Source organism: Oncorhynchus clarkii, chromosome 1 (genome assembly GCF_045791955.1).
Source record: "Oncorhynchus clarkii lewisi isolate Uvic-CL-2024 chromosome 1, UVic_Ocla_1.0, whole genome shotgun sequence".
Lineage (NCBI taxonomy): Eukaryota > Metazoa > Chordata > Actinopteri > Salmoniformes > Salmonidae > Oncorhynchus > Oncorhynchus clarkii.
The window spans coordinates 13,303,297-13,324,880 of record NC_092147.1 but is presented as its reverse complement, the minus strand read 5'-3'; the positions used below and the strand labels follow the sequence as shown (position 1 = coordinate 13,324,880).

The 21,584-nt window shown below is 40.3% G+C and overlaps 1 protein-coding gene across 1 annotated transcript; it reads right to left on the bottom strand.

Moving 5' to 3' along the window:
* Positions 1-770: 770 nt before the first annotated feature.
* LOC139415178 (sterile alpha motif domain-containing protein 9-like) lies at positions 771-20,973 on the bottom strand. Its single transcript, XM_071163069.1, has 4 exons — positions 20,944-20,973; positions 5,640-6,360; positions 5,145-5,418; positions 771-4,951 (listed from the first exon to the last, which is right to left on the bottom strand). The coding sequence occupies exons 2-4, from the start codon at positions 6,342-6,344 to the stop codon at positions 1,344-1,346; spliced, it is 4,587 nt and encodes a 1,528-aa protein (XP_071019170.1). The 5' UTR covers positions 6,345-6,360; positions 20,944-20,973; the 3' UTR covers positions 771-1,343.
* Between the last annotated feature and the right edge of the window lie 611 nt (positions 20,974-21,584).

The following is a 21,584-nucleotide window of genomic DNA, read 5'->3' as shown; positions in this document are numbered from 1 at the left end:
TATAACCCAGAGGATTGGAAGAGTAAAACATCTGCCTTCATGGTAGTCTGGTGGCTGTTTAACAGAAACAAGTAGCCTATACTACAAGTATCCTAATGGAGATCATACCTTGTCAGCTCAGGGATTCGATCTAGCAACCTTTCGGTTACTGGCCCAACGCTCTAACCACTAGGTTACCTGCCGCCCCAAAGATTAGTTCCCTTACACTCTGTCAAGGGTATAGTTCAGGTAAGGGGCGCACTGAATACCTCTTGTTGTAGAAGCTTGTTTGACTTTCTGATCCTTATGTTTCACACTATCGTGGCTTTGGTTGTAGTTTTTCAGCATGGGGACGGTCATCCGGATCTGCCGTCCTGTCATGAGTTGCGCTGGTTTGCTCCAGTTGCACTGATAGGCGTGGCTCGGTAGCACATCAAAGCTGGTTGTTTGAGAATTTGTTTAGCTGTTTGACAGCTTTTTCTGCAGCGTCGTTTGCCTGCAGGTAATAGAGGCTGGAGGTGGTATATGGATGAAACCATACTTCTTTCTGAACTCGTCTAACTCAGTACAGACAAACTGGGTAGCGTTGCCGCTAACGAGTTTGGTAGGAATCCCCCATCTCACTTGTGGTAGTTGGTAGATGGTCTATGTCTCTGGAGAAGTATTCCACCACTTCAAGGTATTTCTTGCCCTCTATTGCTCACACAGGTCAACCGTGATCTTCTGACACAGACCTTTTAGATAAAGGTGTCGTAACAAGTGGCCCTCTCTTTTGAGTTGGTTTACAGAACTTGCATGATGTCACTTTTCTTGCTTTGTGGGTGCTGATGCCCGGCAACCACACAGACATCTTGGGCCTTTCTCTGGCACTTTGTCAGCCCCATGTGACCTTTGTGTATCGGTTGTAGAACATCTTCTTCCTGTGAAGCTGGGATGACGATCCCGTCTTGATACAACACTAGTCCATCCAGCTCTTGCTGTGTAGTATCCCTGTAGCGAGTAGGGTAGCTGCGCTATTCTCTGAGGCCAGCCTTTCGGATGTGGCTGATAACCATTTGGAGGTCTCGGCCGCTGCATGTCACCTCTCTGATGTTATCCAGCCTGTGTGTAGACTGTAGACACTGGTCTGCTTTCCACCACATGCTTGGACTTCTTCTTCTTCTTCTGACTGATTTGTTTTCTTTCAGTGGGTTTCTGGCATTGATTATCCATGCCTCCATTAAGCAAATGTGTTTTGTAGATGGTTGTCTTGTTTTTTTGATTGTCAGGTTGTGGTTAATCCATACTTCCCCCATGGCCCACACTCTTGGACCGCAACATACAGTTGAATCATTGAGGCCTTTTTAACATGGGCTTCTCATAGCCTATTCATACTTGATATCGTACGCAAGTGGTCCATCTATGGCAAATCCTAAGAAGAACGACACCTTTTCAGTGCTGAAACCACTTCTTATTCCACCCAGATAGGCTGGCCGAACTGGGATTTTGAGTTTGCCATAATTGGCATAAAGTTCTGATTGCTCAACGGTTCCATTGACCCTATAGAGACGGTCAACGATTTCCCTCTCCTTAAAAATGTTTCCACTCCGCCAAAGTTGGGCCAAATCAGCACGTGGTAGGCGTGAAAAACACTCATCAAGTTTGGGTTTAGTTACAAGTCTTTGTAATCCTTTTTTTGGACCCAAGTAGAAGTGAGCAATGGTGCTGCTCTTTCTCAACAAATAAGACATTTGCCTGTGGGATGACTTCCCAAGTGAGTTAACATATGCCCTTATATTGGTGTCTTCTGCATTTGAATCTGGCCAAAGCAACAACAAAGCCAGATAGTATGGCTCTGGGTAGGGATGTTGCAATCCTATATCTTGCAATGTTTTCTTAAGAATATCACTGAGTTCATTGTGTCTCTTCACGTGTTTAGATCTTGGCTTCAGTGTGTGGAGAATTATATTTACCAAAATGAAATTGGTTTCTACTTTTCTATTTTGCACAGAATTCTGGCGCAGGAATGTGTAGCATTCTGTGATTTTTTCCACTTCCTCTGCAGTCTTGTCGATCTTTTGATGCAACTTTGCAAGTATCCCTGCAAAGGTGTCTGCATTATTTTCCTCCAGAAACATCCTATGCTCTTCAATATCCACGCTTAATCTGAGTTCAGGTTTGTCCGCTCGTTCTTTAAATATTTCCGCTGGGGAAGAGCAGACCAGTGTTATGTATCTGGTGAAATGATCAGAGATTTTCTTCTGATTCAATGATTCAAGCTCTCCTGTATTGTTTCCTTTTATGTATGTGAAGTAACCATTGAAGAATTCAAAAACTTCCTTGACCTGAGGTTTCAAAGCAAGGAGAAATTGTGTATGTTCTTTGATAATATCAACATATTTACTGTTGATTTCGTTATCTTCTTTGGGCACATGTTTGATGGGTAATGTTCCTTTCAGAAAGCTCTGCATGTACATCCTTTTCACTTTATCAGTACCTTCAAAGAATGGCAGGTTGCTTATCATTTCAAAGACTGTCAGTGTAGTTTCCATCTCTCCCACATAACCAGAGGTGTTGTAGGGTGTTTTTGTGAGATTTTCATCAGTTTGCTCTTCCGTTTCATTCTTCATGGCCAGCTTTTGAGCCATTTGAAAGGCATTTGAGGCTTTTTGTGCTATCTTTAGGTTAGTCTCAAAGTCCTCTGGCTTGAGTGGAGTCTTTAGCTTTTCACTCTGAATATTGTGTTTAAGATTACTTTTGTAAACCTGTCCAACTGTATCAGCTGTGTATGAGTTTTCTTTGACGCCCATGGCCTTTACTGCCCAAATGAGTGCTTGGGGAAAATCTTGCTCATAGAGGTAGAGATACCTTGCAAGAGCTTGAGGAATAGATGCCCTTGTAACAAACCGGGAAGATGCTTTCACAAAGATGTCTCGGATGTTTTGTCCTCCCTCTTGACTGTGAATCTTTTCTATCAATGGAGAAAAATGAGTCGCTCCAACTTTTTTGCGCTGCCTTTCAACTAGCACACGTTGAATTGTTAGCATGAGGGTGTCTTTTACTACACAGGGTTTGAACAATATATCACAGTGCAGCATGTCCAAGGTTATTTCACTCCGTTTAATGTTGTAGCGTCTGTCCAACTCTTCAAGACATGCAGAGGCTATATCATGATGAAGGATTCGAATTGCTTTGTATCCTCCACGTTCCTCAACATTTAATTGTTTTAGCAAATTGGAGTAAGGCTCCATTCTGTCAAGTACACGATCTTCACCCCAGTAAGCCATTCGCAAACTTTTCATCCCCAAAAATTCCTCACAGAGAGACATAGATATGTCTGATTCTGCATCATATGAGTTCAACAGTGCTAAGAAAGCAAGGAGTTGAGCTTTCTTTGTGCTCATGTCCAAGTCCTTCAGAGTGTTGCTCACAACACCAGCTATGTACTTCTTGTCAAAGTTACTCTTCATGATCATAAAACTGTAGAAGTTTTCAGGTTTTTCATGACTTTCTTTAAGTTCCACCAGTTTTTCCTCAAAATCATCTTGTTCCTTTTTGGTCAGTTTAGCAGTTATCTGCAGTCTGTTTGTTGAGCAGTGTTTGAACTGGTCCTCAGGGTTATGGCAACGAACACAACTCACAATAATGACTTTTGAGTTTGATGAATCTTCTACAGTTCTGCTTGTGTTTTCCTCTTCAAAAGCTTGGCGAATGCAGTTCTGGAGAGCTTGTGTGTTCTCTGCTTCCTTTGAGTCATCTACTAACAGCAGAACTGGTGTGCATTTCTGGCTCCCGAGCCTCATTAGGTTTTTGACTTGAAAAGCCACTTCAGCTTTTGGTAATGTATTGTCCTTCAACACAGCACATCGGAACTCTCTGCGTAAATCCCACATAACATGCATGGCTAAGGTGGTGCCTCCGCAACCTGGGTGGTGGAACAAATTCAGCAAAACACATGTGGTTTTGGGATCTTGATATTTCACCATCTTTTTCAGATTGTCATATTTGTCTCTTCTAATGAAAGGCTTTGCTTTGGGTTTCTCACAAAAATAGAAGTTCCACCAGTTGACTTTACCCCCTCTGTAGAACTCCTCTTCAACTTTAATTTTGAAGTCTTGAAACTCTGTGCAATTTTCATCATAGACTTTCTCACATTCATTCTGACACAAAATGTCTAGAGCTGTCATCCGGTCTTCATCCTTTTGTTGGAGAACAACAGTGCTAGAGTCAGAAGATGGAAGGAGTCTTCCTGATGGCTGATTGTGTGGTCCAAGTGACATTATAGTACCATTGACTTCACCAAGTGTTAGTTCAAATATTGATTGCCTGGTGATGTCAGACTCACATTTCTCCTGTATCAAGTCTTTCCATTTCTCAAATGTGCTCCTAGATTCACAAATACTCACAATGCTTTCCTCGGCATGTGAGTAGAATGCCAGGAAAGTATCAAAGACAGGATCTCTATCAGTTACAGGTGACAGTAGAAGAAATATGACAAGAGTTCTTCCATTTGGAAGAACTTCAGGTTTGCAAATGAATGAAACCATATGCTCAATCTCTCTGCGTTTTCCCCTGAACCAGTCTTTGTAGTCCAGCTGTCTATCCGATTCCCTGTCAAGGTCATGCCTCCCATTACAAAACACCCAGCTGGTCTGCTTATACAGGTTGAGATTTTTTATCACAACATTTGGTTCGCCTTGGAATTGGGCTGGGAGATGGAGATTTGCCACTCTTGATTCTCTGTATGAACTGCATACGCCACCAGGAGCTGCAGAGTCAGGATCAAAGTCCAGGACACAAAACAATTTCAACTTGCTCAGAAACTGTAGATGTTCTATTTGCTCACTGTGACACTTGTTCACAACAATAACGAATTGATCATAGTAGTCCATCATATTTCCTCCACAAGTTAACATGTTTTTCAATTTATCACCCTGATTGGTCTCTCTCCTCAAATCCTTTTTGGGGTCCTGTGCGGTCATCATTTGTGGACCTGAAGAAATAATTACAAAACTAAATCAATTACTGGTGATCCTAACAAATATTACTGATGGTCTTGTTTGTGACAAATTGACAATTATGACTTTTTAACCTAAAAACAGTTATATTGTATTAATACAAGTCCAATGTTAATTGGCTGTGATTGAGATTCAAAGACTCATTTGACTGAATATTGTTTCACTTACCCATATCCCTTTTCAGACGGGCAGCCAGTTCATTGTGTTCGATTCTCTCTAGAATCTGAAGAGTGACATTTAATGCCTCTTCCTCATAGTGCTTTGTCATCGAGTCCGCTACTTCTGTGCGGGTCTTGCTGTCTTCCAAGTGACACCGTGCAATCGATCTATATCCGTTCAGTTTTAGGTCTTTCAGAGAAGACTTAAAGCGTTTAAACTCGTCCTGATGTAAGTCGTCAAGGGTATTCTGGAGCAAGGTAAGGGAACTTGGCGTGCTTGAGATCTGTGGGAATGAAATAGGGTTCGTTTTAAATGTTTTTTTGGGGGGCCGAGAAGTCAATCAAAATGGTAATGGTTTGCTGCCACACACATGTATTGTTGTGTTTAATTTGCAAATATAACCTGCTTTACTAACCAAGGACTTACTGTATGTTGAGTGTGTGTGTGTGTGTGTGCGAGAGAAGCGTACCTCATTAAATAAGCAAGATGCTACACAACCCCTACCTTGGACGGTAACTTTTCTGCAACCATGGCCTGTGGTTTTGGTTCTTCCTTCTTTCGTGTAACCGTTTTCCCTGATGGTTCCACTATTTTGAGCTCTTCTGTGTTTGGTTCGCTCTTCATGGGGGATACAGTCTGAACTGGTAGAACTTGACATAGTTCTACTTGCTTCTCAGGTGTTTTCTGTAGATTTTCTTGGTCACCGTTGATGTGTGTGGGGGGTTGTAATATAGGCTCTGGTCCATTGTTTAACTTTTCTAGCATGCCAATTATTTTAACAGCAGGACCATGTTTAATGCCTAGTTCCACAAGATCATTCTTTTTGAAGCAAAACAGGCAATTGCCTGACACTTCCTCTTCCAAAATCCGCTCTACATATTGGTGGTATACCTTCGCCTTTTCCCTTAACCACTGACAAACTTGTTCTGGTGTCCATTTCTTGATGTATGCAGGAAATTGTGATTTATGCTGTAATCCACTCTTCAAATCCTCAAGCATTGACACAATTTTCACAGCCGGACCATGTTTTATGTTCAGATCCAGAAGATCCTTCTTTTGGAAGTATTCTAGGTCTTCCCCTGATACCTCCTCTTCTAGCAACTTGTCTGCATATATGTGGTGAATGTTAACCTGCGTCGTCAACCACTGATGAACTTCTTCCTTCGTCCACTTTTTGATCTGAGTTGCAGATTCCATTGAATGGCTCATTGTGAATAAAATATTACTGAAATAGAAAAGAGAGACACACCAAATTGTTTAGTTTTTGCTGTATGCTTCCCTGGTAGTTTTTTTCCCCTATACTTCAAGATTATATAATCAAATTCATGAAAATGTGGTAATTTAAATTAAGGTAGCCTATATCTAAAATATATATAGTGCATTCAGACAGTATTCATACACATTTGACTTATTCCACATTTTGTTGTGTTACAGCCTGAATTCAAAATGCATTAAATTGATTTTATTTCATGCCCATCTACACACAATACTCCAAAATAAAAAAATTAAAACAGTTTTTTTTAAATTGTTGCAAATGTATTGAAAATTAAATACAGACATATATATTTTACATAAGTATTCACACACCTGAATCAATACATGTTAGAATAACCTTTGGCAGCGATAACAGCTGTGAGGGTTTCTGGGTAAGTTTCTCAGTGGTGTAAAGTACTTAAGTAGTATTTTACTTAATTTTTTTTTAACTAGGCAAGTCAGTTAAGAACAAATTCTTATTTTCAATGGCGGCCTAGGAACAGTAGGTTAACTGCCTTGTTCAGGGGCAGAACAGCAGATGTTCATTTTTTCTTAAGTCATTTTTTTTGGGGGGGGGGGGGGGTATCTGTACTTTACTATTTATATGTTTGACTACTTTTACTCCACTACATTCCTAAATATTTTTTTTGTCCAATTCACACACACTTATCAAGAGAACATCCCTTGTCATCCCTACTGTCTCTGATCTGGCGGACTCACTAAACACAAATGCTTCATTTGTAAATAATGTCTGAGTGTTGTTGTGTGCCCCTGTGCCGTTTACACAATATAAGAAATGTGAAATTATTTATACTTTTACTTTTGATACTTAAGTATATTTAAAACCAAATACCTTTAAAATTATACTCAAGTAGTACTGGGTGACTTTCAGTTTCACCAACTTTTTACTGGGTGACTTTCACTTTTACTTGAGTCACCTTAATAGAAAATATCTTTACTTTTACTCAAGTATGACAATTTGGTACTTTTTCCACCACTAAGAGCTTTGCACACCCGAATTGTACAATATTTGTACATTATTATTTAAAAAATTCTTCAAGCTCTGTCAAGTTGGTTGTTGATCATTGATAGACAGACATTTTCAAGTCTTGCCATACAATGCCGTCTTGGTAAGCAACTGTACATTTGGCCTTGTGTTTTAGGTTATTGTCCTGCTGAAAGGTGAATTTGTTTGCCAGTGTCTGTTGGAAAACAGACTGAACCAGGTTTTCCTCTAGAATTTAGCCTGTGCTTAGCTCTATTACATTTATTTTTATTCTAAAAAAACTCCCTAGTCATTGTCAATGAAAAGCATACACATAAAATGATGCAGCCACCCCCATGTTTGAAAATATGAAGAGTGGGTACTTAGTGATGTGTTGTATAGGATTTGCCCCAAACATATCACTTTGTATGCAGGACAAAAAGTAAAAAACTTTGCCACATTTTTTGCAGTATTACTTTAGTGCCTTGTTGCAAACAGGATGAATGTTTTGGAATATTTTTATTCTGTAGACTTCCTTTTTTTCACTCTGTCACTTTGGTTAGTATTGTGGAGTAATAACTACAATGTTGTTGATCCATCTTCAATTTTATTATTTTATAACCATGAAACTCTGACTGTTTTAAAATCACAGTTGGCCTCATGATGAAATCCCTGAGCGATTTCCTTCCTCTCCGGCTAGTGAGTGAGGAAGGACGACTGTATCTTTTTAGTGACTGGGTGTATTGATAACCCATCCAAAGTGTAATTAATAACTTCACCATGCTTTTCAGAAAACATTTCTAAAAACATCCATTGCACTTTGACATTATGGATATTGTGTGTAGGCCAGTGACACAATCAACATTTTATCCATTTTAAATTTAGGCTGTGGAACAAGTCACGGTGTGTGAATACTTTCTGAATCACTGTATTTGGTAGCCTACAGACAGATTAGTCTTCTCTTTTCATCAGAATCCATTTGCTTTCCAACCTGTGATTGTATTTTAAGGCCTGTTTTGGCTGCATGTAGACATGCCTTGTGATTGGGCTACACAATCCACAGCAATTGACAATTACATGAAGTTGATGCAAAGAGTCAATATTTGCAGTGTTGACCCTTCTTTTTTAAGACCTCTGCAATCCACCCTGGTATGCTGTCAATTAACTTCTGGGCCACATCCTGACTGATGGCAGACCATTCTTGTAAAATCAATGCTTGAAGTTTGTCAGAATTTGTGGGTTTTTGTTTGTCCACCCGCCTCTTGAGGATTGACCACAAGTACTCAATGGGATTAAGGTCTGGGGAGTTTCCTGGCCATGGACCCAAAATATCAATGTTTTGTTCCCCGAGCCACTTAGTTATCACTTTTGCCTTATGACAAGGTGCTCCATCATGCTGGAAAAGGCAGTGTTTGTCACCAAACTGTTCCTGGATGGTTGGGAGAAGTTGCTCTCGGAGGATGTGTTGGTACCATTCTTTATTCATGGCTGTGTTCTTAGGCAAAATTGTGAGTGAGCCCACTCCCTTGGCTGAGAAGCAACCCCACACATGAATGGTCTCAGGATGCTTTACTGTTGGCATGACACAGGACTGATGGTAGAGCTCACCTTGTCTTCTCTGGACAAGCTTTTTTCCGGATGCCCCAAACAATCGGAAAGGGGATTCAGAGAAAATTACTTTACCCCAGTCTTCAGCAGTCAAATCCCTGTACCTTTTGCAGAATATCAGTCTGTCCCTGATGTTTTCCTGGAGAGAAGTGGCTTCTTTGCTGCCCTTCTTGACACCAGGCCATCCTCCAAAAGTCTTCGCCTCACTGTGCATGCTGATGCACTCACACCTGCCTGCTGCCATTCCTGAGCAAGCTCTGTACTGGTGGTGCCCCGATCCCCGCAGCTGAATCAACACAAATAAATTCTTACACAGAACCCTAACCGGCTGCGCGCCTGCGCCATCGTAAGCCATTGTGTGCCATTGTGCATAAATATATTTTGTCCCCCTACACCAAACGCGATCACGACATGCAGCTTAAAATATCACAACAAAATCTGAACCAATTACATTAACTTGGGGACAGGTCGAAAAGCATTAAACATGTATGGCAATTTAGCTAGTTAGCTTGCACTTGCTAGCTAATTTGTCCTATTTAGCTAGCTTGCTGTTGCTAGCTAATTTGTCCTGGGATATAAACATTGAGTTGTTATTTTACCTGAAATGCACAAGGCCCTCTACTCCAACAATTAATCCACACATAAAACCGTCAACCGTTTCCAGTCATCTCTCCTCCTTCCAGGATTTTTCATCTTTTAATTTATATGGTGATTGACATCTAAACTTTCATAGTATTACCACAACGACTGGCAAAACAGATGTCTTTCCATCACCCACGTGGGTATAACCAATGAGGAGATGGCACGTGGGTACCTGCTTCTCTAAACCAATGAGGATATGGGAGAGGCAGGACTTGCAGCGCGATCTGCATCAGAAATAGAACTGATTTTTATCTATTTTAGCCCTTGGCAACGCAGACGCTCGTTGGCGCAATAATTGAATAACATGGATTTTAAAATTTATTTCGCAACACTGGCGCACACGACACGAGCGGTGTGGTCAGCCTGTTAGAATATCAGGCACTTTTCTATGGCTCAAAAGTCTAACTGGCGCGAGATGGCACACGCGAGCAAGATGAAACATAATTGCTCGAGCAAACACTTGAGTCTAGAGAAGAAATGTGGCGAGCAGAGGACAGGCCAGTGTGGTGCGTGCAAATTATCTTTTGATCTTGCTAGTGTGACTGAGCGAGAGAACTGCATTTCCACAATTAATTAGAGAGTAGAGATTTTTGTTCACCTGAAGAAATACTTACTTTATGTCAAGACTTTACTGCACTTTCATAAATACGCCACATCCCGACTCCCCACAGGGATGTCTTCTCTCTCCCATCACACCAATTTTCCAGTTTGCTCCCCAATGACCAATTTGCTCTCACAACTGCTTACTTTACTTTTTAACAGGGAAATTCAAGACAATTAACATAGCCTGTAGCAGTCCACTGAAATGCAATTGGTCAGGTTTTTGGACCAATCACGGCTTGACTGCTCTCCGAACCGGATTTTCGACCAAAGAGATGAAAGGAGACGGTGAAAGGTGAATGATGGCTGATAATAATACAGAGCTAAGTTTGATCGTTTTTTCAGTAGAGAAACTACACTCAAAAAAATATAGAAACGCAACATGCAAAGATTTCTAAGATTTTACAGAGTTACAGTTTATATAAGGAAATAAATCAATTGAAATCTGTGGATTTCACATGACTGGGACTACAGATATGCATCAGTTAGTCACAGAAACCTTGTGGATCAAAAATCCAGTCAGTATCTGGTGTGACCCCTATTTGCCTCATGCATCTCCTGCGCATAGAGTTGATCAGGCTGTTGATTGTGGCCTGTGGAATGTTGTCCCAGTCCTCTTCAATGGCTGCATGAAGTTGCTGGATATTGGCGGGAACTGGAACACGCTGTCGTACACATCAAACCAGAGCATCTTAAATATGCTCAATGGGTGACATGTCTGGTGAGTACAGTATGCAGGCCATGGAAGAACTGGGACATTTTCATCTTGCAGGAGTTGTGTACAGATCCTTGAGGCCGTGCATTATCATGCTGAAACATGAGGTGAAGACAGAGAATGAATGGCACGACAATGGGCCTCAGGATCTTGTCACGGTATCTCTGTGCGTTCAAATTGCCATCAATAAAATGCAATTGTGTTCATTGTCCGAAAACGTATGCCTTCCCATACCATAAACCCACCGCCACCATGGGGCACTCTATTCACAACGTTGACGTCAGCAAACCGCTCGTCTACACGACGCCATATTGCCATCTGTCCAGTAAAGTTGAAACCGGGATTCATCCGTGAAGAGCACACTTCTCCAGTGTACCAGTGGCCATCGAAGGTAAGCGTTTGCCCACCGTATCAAAACCCTGCTGAGGATGACAAGCTTTCCTGAGACGGTTTCTGACAGTTTGCGCGGAAATTCAGTGGTTGTGCAAACTCAGTTTCATCAGCTGTCTTGGGGGCTGGTCTCAGATGATCAAGCAGGTGAAGAAGCAGGATGTGGAGGTCCTGGGGTGGCTTAGTTACATGTGATCTGCGGTTGTGAGGCCAGTTGGACGTTCTGCCAAGTTCTCTAAAACAATGTTGGAGGCGGCTTGTGGTAGATAAATTAACATTCAATTCTCTGGCAACAACTCTGGTGGACATTCTGGCAGTCAGCATGCCAATTGACACATCTGTGGCATTGTGTTCTGTGACAAAACTGCACATTTTAGAATGGCCTTTTGTCTCCAGCACAAGGTGCACCTGTGTAATGTTCATGCTGTTTAATCAGCTTCTTGATGTGCCACACCTGTCAGGTGGATGGATTATCTTGGCAAAGGAGAAACGCTCACTTACAGGGATGTAAACAAATGTGTCCCAAACCTTTGATGGAGTAAGCTGTGCGTATGGAACATTTCTGTGATCTTCTATTTCAGCTCATGGAACATGGGACCAACACTTTACATGTAGTGTTTTATATTTTTGTTTACTATATATTCATTTGACAGGTCTTTGATGATGCATCCAATCAGATCAAAGTTTATGACTCAAAGGGCTCCCTCCAAAGCATCGGGTCAGATGGTCTAGACTTGCTGACGTACCTCAACCCTCTCTATACTTCAATTCCAAAACATAGGAAATCGTGGATGTGGTATATTAACCCTTTGCACTTGTGGGATTTGGCCTACAGTTGAAGTCGGAAGTTTACATACACCTTAGCCAAATACATTTAAACTCAGTATTTCACAATTCCTGACATTTAATCGTAGTAAAAAATTCCCTGTCTTAGGTCAGTTAGGATCAACACTTTATTGTAAGAATGTGAAATGTCAATAATAGTAGAGAATGATTTATTTCAGCTTTTATTTTTTTTCATCACATTCCCAGTGGGTCAGAAGTTTGCATAGACTCAATTAGTATTTGGTAGCATCGCCTTTAAATTGTTTAACTTGGGTCAAACGTTTGGGATAGCCTCCCACAAGCTTCCCACAATAAGTTGTGTGAATTTGGGCTCATTCCTCCTGACAGAGCTGCAGTAACTGAGTCCGGTTTGTAGGCCTCCTTGCTCGCACACGCTTTTTCAGTTCTGCCCACACATTTTCTATGGGATTGAGGTTAGTGCTTTGTGATGGCCACTCCAGTACCTTGACTTTGTTGTCCTTAAGCCATTTTGCCACAACTCTGGAAGTATGCTTGGGATTGTTTACGGTTGTCCATTTGGAAGACCCATTTGCGACCAAGCTTTAACTTCTTGACTGATGTCTTGAGGTGATGCTTCCCCTTTTTCCTCCAAACATAACTATGGTCATTATGGCCGAACAGTTCTATTTTTGTTTCCTCAGACCAAAGGACATTTCTCCAAAAAGTATGATCTTTGTCCCCATGTGCAGTTGCAAACCGTAGTCTGGCTTTTTTATGGTGGTTTTGGAACAGTGGCTTCTTCCTTGCTGAGCAGCCTTTCAGGTTATGTCGATATAGGACTGGTTTTACTGTGGTCCTTTGCTGTTGTTCTGGGATTGATTTGCACTTTTTGCACCAAAGTATGTTCATCTCTAGGAGACAGAATGCGTCTCCTTCCTGAGCGGTATGACGGCTGCCTGGTCCCATCATGTTTATATTTGCGTACTATTGTTTGTACAGATGAACGTAGTACATTCAAGCGGTTGGAAATTGCTCCCAAGGATGAACCAGATTTGTGGAGGTGTACAATGTTTTGGTTGATTTCTTTTGATTTTCCCATGATGTCAAGCAAAGAGGCATTGCGTTTTACGGTAGGCCTTGAAATACATCCACAGATACACCTCCAATTGACTCAAATGATGTCAACTAGCCTATCAGAAGCTTCTAAAGCCATGACATCATTTTCTGGAATTTTTCAAGCTGTTTAAAGGCACAGTCAACTTAGTGTATGTAAACTTCTGACCCACTGGAATTGTGATACAGTGAATTAAAAGTGAAATAATCTGTCTGTAAACAATTGTTGGAAAAATGAATTGTGTCATGCACAAAGTAGATGTCCTAACAGACTTGGCAAAACTATAGTTTGTTAACAAGAAATTTGTGGAGTGGTTGAAGTTTTAATGACTCCAACCTAAGTGTATGTAAACTTCTGACTTCAACTGTATATGGATAGCGCTAAACTGAAATGTTTCTCACAGAAGAACTATGAAATGCATAACCATGGTAGCAATTGTTTTGAGATGATGGGAAAATTATTCAACCAAATAGGTGAGGACAACAATAGCAGAAGCATAAATATTAACGAAATCTGAATATACTCTGGATACAATCAGTAACATGAGAATAATATTGCTGGCAAATATGGGGTAGGTGCAACATAAGACAAAAACTTTTTGAGTTTGAGGGTTTGAGTGAGCTGACTAACTGGTGTCTCCAAGTGGACAAACCTCTCCAAAGTGTGCATAGTTCCTCAGTAATTTCAATGCACGTTTATGACTCAAAGAAGAGTCTAGGACTATAGGGAGCTTTTTTGAGCTCTTCTAGCTGTGTCGTTGAGGAACTAGAGCAAGCACAGTTGTAGTTGTTTGGAACACAACCCTACATCCTTACCATCACACAATTACTGTTCACGCAAACCAGAAACGTTCCATTATAAATCACAATCTGGGTCAGGTGGGCATCATTTGAAAGCGTGTTATAAAATACGATATTAGGGTGTTAGGCTTTCACAATGCATTTCAGGAAAACAGATTGTTGTGAGGAATCATCGAAAGGAATCATTGTGAGTGCATTCAGATGTGTGCCATGGTTATTTTTCTTCACAAAAGTCAATTGATGCAGCGGTGTGTCAATCTAAGTAACATAATTTAAAAAATCTCCATCAAAATCCGTAAATTTAATCTAGACATATCTGCCGATGTCGCACTTTCGCATCAGCAGTGAAAGGTGGCAGAGCTAGATGGTGTGTGAGACATCCCGAAAATCAGTCTTCTCACAAAGCGTCTGTAGCGTCCGAACACTCTATGGAAGGGGGAGACTCTCACAATGGTTCTCTCTGTTTGGTTCTATGACCCCCACAAGTGTCACGGGACTCGTCTGCAGATAACCGGTACCGGTTAAACATTTTTTAATGGAAGTACAGGACGGTTTTTGGTTCCAACCGCTGTGTCTTTGTGAGACGCAGAGTAGATGAACGGATCATCTCCATATGTGGTTCCCACTGTGTGCCTACCCAAAAAATTAGTTATATGTGTAAAAAATAAAATAATTATACACATACAGTGCCTTGCGAAAGTATTTGGCCCCCTTGAACTTTGCGACCTTTTGCCACATTTCAGGCTTCAAACATAAAGATATAAAACTGTATTTTTTTGTGAAGAATCAACAACAAGTGGGACACAATCATGAAGTGGAACGACATTTATTGGATATTTCAAACTTTTTTAACAAATCAAAAATTGGGCGTGCAAAATTATTCAGCCCCCTTAAGTTAATACTTTGTAGCGCCACCTTTTGCTGCGATTACAGCTGTAAGTCGCTTGGGGTATGTCTCTATCAGTTTTGCACATCGAGAGACTGACATTTTTTCCCATTCCTCCTTGCAAAACAGCTCGAGCTCAGTGAGGTTGGATGGAGAGCATTTGTGAACAGCAGTTTTCAGTTCTTTCCACAGATTCTCGATTGGATTCAGGTCTGGACTTTGACTTGGCCATTCTAACACCTGGATATGTTTATTTTTGAACCATTCCATTGTAGATTTTGCTTTATGTTTTGGATCATTGTCTTGTTGGAAGACAAATCTCCGTCCCAGTCTCAGGTCTTTTGCAGACTCCATCAGGTTTTCTTCCAGAATGGTCCTGTATTTGGCTCCATCCATCTTCCCATCAATTTTAACCATCTTCCCTGTCCCTGCTGAAGAAAAGCAGGCCCAAACCATGATGCTGCCACCACCATGTTTGACAGTGGGGATGGTGTGTTCAGGGTGTTGCTTTTACGCCAAACATAACGTTTTGCATTGTTGCCAAAAAGTTCAATTTTGGTTTCATCTGACCAGAGCACCTTCTTCCACATGTTTGGTGTGTCTCCCAGGTGGCTTGTGGCAAACTTTAAACAACACTTTTTATGGATATCTTTAAGAAATGGCTTTCTTCTTGCCACTCTTCCATAAAGGCCAGATTTGTGCTATATACGACTGATTGTTGTCCTATGGACAGAGTCTCCCACCTCAGCTGTAGATCTCTGCAGTTCATCCAGAGTGATCATGGGCCTCTTGGCTGCATCTCTGATCAGTCTTCTCCTTGTATGAGCTGAAAGTTTAGAGGGACGGCCAGGTCTTGGTAGATTTGCAGTGGTCTGATACTCCTTCCATTTCAATATTATCGCTTGCACAGTGCTCCTTGGGATGTTTAAAGCTTGGGAAATCTTTTTGTATCCAAATCCGGCTTTAAACTTCTTCACAACAGTATCTCGGACCTGCCTGGTGTGTTCCTTGTTCTTCATGATGCTCTCTGCGCTTTTAACGGACCTCTGAGACTATCACAGTGCAGGTGCATTTATACGGAGACTTGATTACACACAGGTGGATTGTATTTATCATCATTAGTCATTTAGGTCAACATTGGATCATTCAGAGATCCTCACTGAACTTCTGGAGAGAGTTTGCTGCACTGAAAGTAAAGGGGCTGAATAATTTTGCACGCCCAATTTTTCAGTTTTTGATTTGTTAAAAAAGTTTGAAATATCCAATAAATGTCGTTCCACTTCATGATTGTGTCCCACTTGTTGTTGATTCTTCACAAAAAAATACAGTTTTATATCTTTATGTTTGAAGCCTGAAATGTGGCAAAAGGTCGCAAAGTTCAAGGGGGCCGAATACTTTCGCAAGGCACTGTACATACACACCAGTCAAAGTTTTGGACACATCTACTCATTGAAAGGTTTTTCTTTAGTTTTACTATTTTCTAAATTGTGAATAGAAGTGAAGACATCGAAACTATGAAATAACACATATGGAATCATGTAGTAACAAAAGAAGTGTTAAACAAATCAAAATATATTTTATATTTGAGATTCTTCAGAGTAGCCACCCTTTGCCTTTGCCTTTGTTAAGTTGTCGACAAGTTAATAGGCTATTTACCGTATTGCAAAAGTGATATTGAATTGTGTTTGATTGTCAAAGCAACCAAATTTCAACTTTTGAAGGAGATGTACTGTATTACGTTATATGTTTACTGTATGAATTTAAACATAATCCACCCTGACATTTATTTTGGTTTATTATTATTCCATAGGAGCTTGTCAATTTATTGCTGTGTGGACAGGCTGTGTCCAATGTCTTCAACAACAATATGGAGCTGGATTCAGACAATGGAAACCTGACCCTTCAAGGGAATAAGAGGTCGCAGTGACATTTGAACATTATAATATATGCAAGGTAACACAGTATTAATGTCTACACTTCTCAACCAAGACGTTCCATTTCCAGAGGCCTTTTGTTTCTAATGATCATGTATGGTTTGATACATTTTGAAGGTTGGCTCCAACCTGAAGACTCCCAAGTTCCCTATCTGGGTGGTGTGCAGCGAGAGCCATTTCAGCGTGCTCTTTGGTGTGCAGGAGCTGCTGAGTGACCAGTGTGTGATCGGGGAGTTTGACCTGTACTACTACGACGGCCTAGCCAATCAGCAGGAGGAAATCTGCCTAACTGTCTGTACGTATGGATCACCGATGATGATGATCTGGGTTGGTTTGATCTGCTAGAGAACTAGACACAGATACATCCCTTTCCTATGTACTGTAGCTATTTGGTTAACTCTGTTATTGATGTGAAATGATCAGGCTCTATTCATTCATCTCACGTATCACTCGTATGTATTTCACTTGAAAAATTAATGACTTACAGCGCTAATCATAAGTTAATATCAAGTTAGTGTTCCTCATGAAGAGTTTGTATTCTGGTATTTATGTCCAGTTGTAGGTACCTCAGGAATATCTGCTGGCTGCCAAGGTATGGACACTGATCTCATTCCTCCTCTTGAACACTGTATACGAACCAAGTGAGTCAGTTAATTTTTCTTGTTCAAACATGCATTAAAACCCCCTAGAGTCTATTGATGCACCGGTGCTTAAATATAAGTAACATAATAAAATCATTCCCATCAAAATCCATCAGTTTATGCTAGTGACTTGTCTGAAGGTAACAAGTACTGGATAAAAAGCTTAGTTTTGTGCCTACTCCCCAAAAAGTGTTTAAATATGTACAAAACAATATTTATATATATTTATATATTTTCTGTTCTGAGCTTTCTTATATCTCCTATATATAGGACAGACACTTATTTTTGGACTGTCATTTTTGCCATTTATGAATGTGTTATTCAATGCGTTTCTATGTGCTATAGTAGTGAAAGGACAAATTCAAAAGTTTACAAACAATTTTATATTTTAAACCTAAAGAGGTCCTAAAACTCCAAATCAAATAGCTAAATGATCCATAGTATGACCATCTTAAAACAATTCCACATGTCAGCTTAGAACCCACGCCCCAACAGCTTAGACTTAAATACACAACATTTGTGTTCCAGGTTCTGAATCAAGGGTCTGAATGAAGATGTTCAAACTCTATCATATAGTTGCGTATGTATTACAGATGGCAGAACTTGAGATTCACGGCCTTGGTGAAGACACAGGAACTCGATGAGTCAACATTATGGCATCTTCGTCGATACCATGCCGCGTCTCTGGCAGAGTATGTGGTGATGAAGATGACACACCACATGTATGTAACTGGAGTCCACCTCATAGTTTATGCATAATTTTGCAATTGGAATGTTTGATCAATAAAATATTATGAACTTTATATTTCCAGAACACTTTTTTTATTTTTTTTTTATTTTTACCCCCTTTTTCTCCCCAATTTCGTGGTGTCCAAATTGTTGTAGTAGCTACTATCTTGTCCCATCGCTACAGCTCCCGTACGGGCTCGGGAGAGACGAAGGATGAAAGTCATGCGTCCTCCGATACACAACCCAACTTAGCCGCACTGCTTCTTAACACAGCGCATCCAACCCGGAAGCCAGCCGCACCAATGTGTTGGAGGAAACACTGTGCACCTGGCAACCTTGGCTAGCGCGCACTGCGCCCGGCCCGCCACAGGAGTCGCTGGTGCGCGATGAGACAAGGACATCCCTATCCCAAAAATGGCTAAAAAACTGTTTTTGCTTTGTCATTTTGGGGTTGTGTGTAGGTTGATGAGGGGGAAAAAACGATTTAATCAATTTTAGGATAAGGCTGTAACGTAACAAAATGTGGAAAAAGTCAAGGGGTCTGAATACTTTCTGAATGTACTGTATAGGCCTAAGGCTGAGACAATAAGAAGACACCGTGGCAGAATAAATTAAACCACACCTTAGTTTTAAAACAAAACCGGAGAGAAACATCTGTCCGGTGGAGTCCACAAAGCATAATACATGTAACAAACAGTTATGTGACCTACAGCATGGTCAAGCAAGTTAACGTTAATTACATTTTCGAGTTACCGCAAGTCTCAAAGAAAACAGGAGCTACCTCCAGTATTCCGGCACCAATTCAACATCATCTAATCACCTATGCTTAGTCTAATACTGTGACAACAAAAAAAATGTCAAAAACAATTTATTCCAATCAACGTAAGCTAAAAATGATGTGGCTGTCCATGGTTCTGTTGTGTGTTTGTGTGTGGGTGTTCGCAAGTAGAAAAAACACGTTGACTCACCCTACTTGTAGAGAAACACCAATGCCATCCTCCACACTTTCATGTTGATGAAACAGTCTATGACTGTCCAACAGTACATGCTTTTTTTGTTGTTGTCCTAGGCTACCTGGCTAAAATGCTTGCTCGCTAGCCTTTCTTTTATGGAGAATGTTAGCTAGTTAATATTAGCCTACTACATCTAGCTATATATTGTACGTCCATCCTCTCAGGCCAGGGGAACAATGTATGAATGGATCAGAATCGCCGTTATAATCATTGGACAGTACAGAGAATTAAGAAAAACCACAAGTCCAAATCCCCATCCATGGCTAATTTAGGAAAAATACAATTTTAGCTAGTTATCCAACAACACAACGAGATGCAACAATTCAAGTAGTTTCTGCCAATGAAGTATTGCTCTCGATGTGATTGAAGTGAAGCCAAATCCAAACGGGCTTCCGTTGACACTTTTTTTAGTGCGCCAGGACCATTAACAGTTTAGCTCAACACTGATTGGCTATTATTTAATACTTGTAGTTGTTTTTATTTTTTTATCAAGGGAGGCCAAATGCTCACCGACTTACCTTGCATTCAATGCTACGGGTGGCAACAATGTCATACTCTTTTTGACCAGACAGCATCAGATAGATGGGCTACACATACAGAGACAGAGGGGCGCTGTTTCGCTTGCTTTCTAATGATGAGATACAGTTGAAGTCGGATGTTTACATACACTTAGGTTGGAGTCATTAAAACTTGTTTTTCAACCACTCCACAAATTTCTTGTCAATAAAATATAGTTTTGGCAAGTCGGTTAGGACACCTACTTTGTGCATGACACAATTCATTTTTCCAACAATTGTTTACAGACAGATTATTTCATTATTAAACCAAAATGTATATAAAAACATGCTTGTCAAAATATGCTTACTTCAAAACAGGAATAGAATGTTCATCCAGTTTTGTACACAAGTTGAATAAACGAACACTGAAAAAAGAATTGACGAGCGTTATTCAAATCAAATCAAATTATTACACGATAGCTGCTGGTTCAAAATGCATTCCATACATTACTTTATTTTCAGGACTTACATTTATTTTAAATCACAAAGCTAATTTCATCAATCATAATGTAAAGAGATTATTTTAAGTGTTCATTTTTTTACATGTCAAGTTGAAGCCATTTCAGAATGCTATAATTAACTTATTCAGAACTGGCCACAAATGTGCTTTATTTGGTATATGTCACCTCTTAAATGTGTAGCCTGATCCACTAGCCTGATTGCTGCCTTAGTTTCGTTTCACTGAATCCATGTATCATACCCATACTAATTCATTAAAGTAGCTCATCATAGTGTGTAAAATAAATAGATGGTTGTATATTTTTTGTTTGTGTTGGTAGAATGTTTATTCCGGTTCTACATCGATGGTTTACTCAAACATTTAAAATAACGTATGACCTTTATTCTAATTCACAATATCACTTTGATTATTATTATTATTATTATTGCCTTCATGTGCCCACTCCAAATTGTACATTAATAAAGTATACAATGAATCAATAGCAGTGCTTGACTTGGGCAGTAGCTCACCTGAGCAGAGTACTGGCACCTCAGATTTTCTCCTGTTTGAGTTCCTGTTCCTCTTATAGAATTTTTGCTCAAAAGTTTGTGGAGCTCCTGCACTTAAATATTAACAGTACCCACACCCAAAATGAGCAATGGCACCTATTTCAGTCCAAGTCAAGCACTGATCTATAGCAACGAATAGGACTTACCCATTCCAGCTGCATAGAGATGCCGTCACATCATTGCTCCTCTACATTTCTTGATTGTAGGCTACTTCCTTACAACAAGGCGCTTTCTTGTGTCTTGGTAGGAGACAGCTTTTTTGATTGGTCAGAGTCTGATCACTGATCCAATCAAATGATTGTTTACCCTATTTGGGCATAGATTATCCTCATAGGAGGCTGACGTTTGAGCTGAGCCAGATCTTTACAATGGCAACCTGAAAAGTAGGTCACGAGCTAGGGTGTGGTGCATTGGTATTAATCCTAGTGCTTTACAGGTAGGCCTATTTCATGTACAGTACACGGAAAGTTTGCCCAAGCATACCTTCTTCCGTTGTGTTAAGCAATAATCGAAATAGCTGAGATTACTTAAAGCATTCTCCAAGGTACAACAGTCCAAATAAACCGAAAATAACAATTATAGTGCTTTTCACAAGACCTCAAAGCTCTTGACCTGGATAAATAACCCTATCTACCGACAATGTTTTAACACCCACCTGTAAATGGGTATTTAAAATAATTGGTCATCAATACTGCATACATACTGCATATGTAAGAGAAGACCAAAAAGAAATGAAATGTTCTACATTCACTTAATAAATATTTACATTTGAAGATGATGATGACAA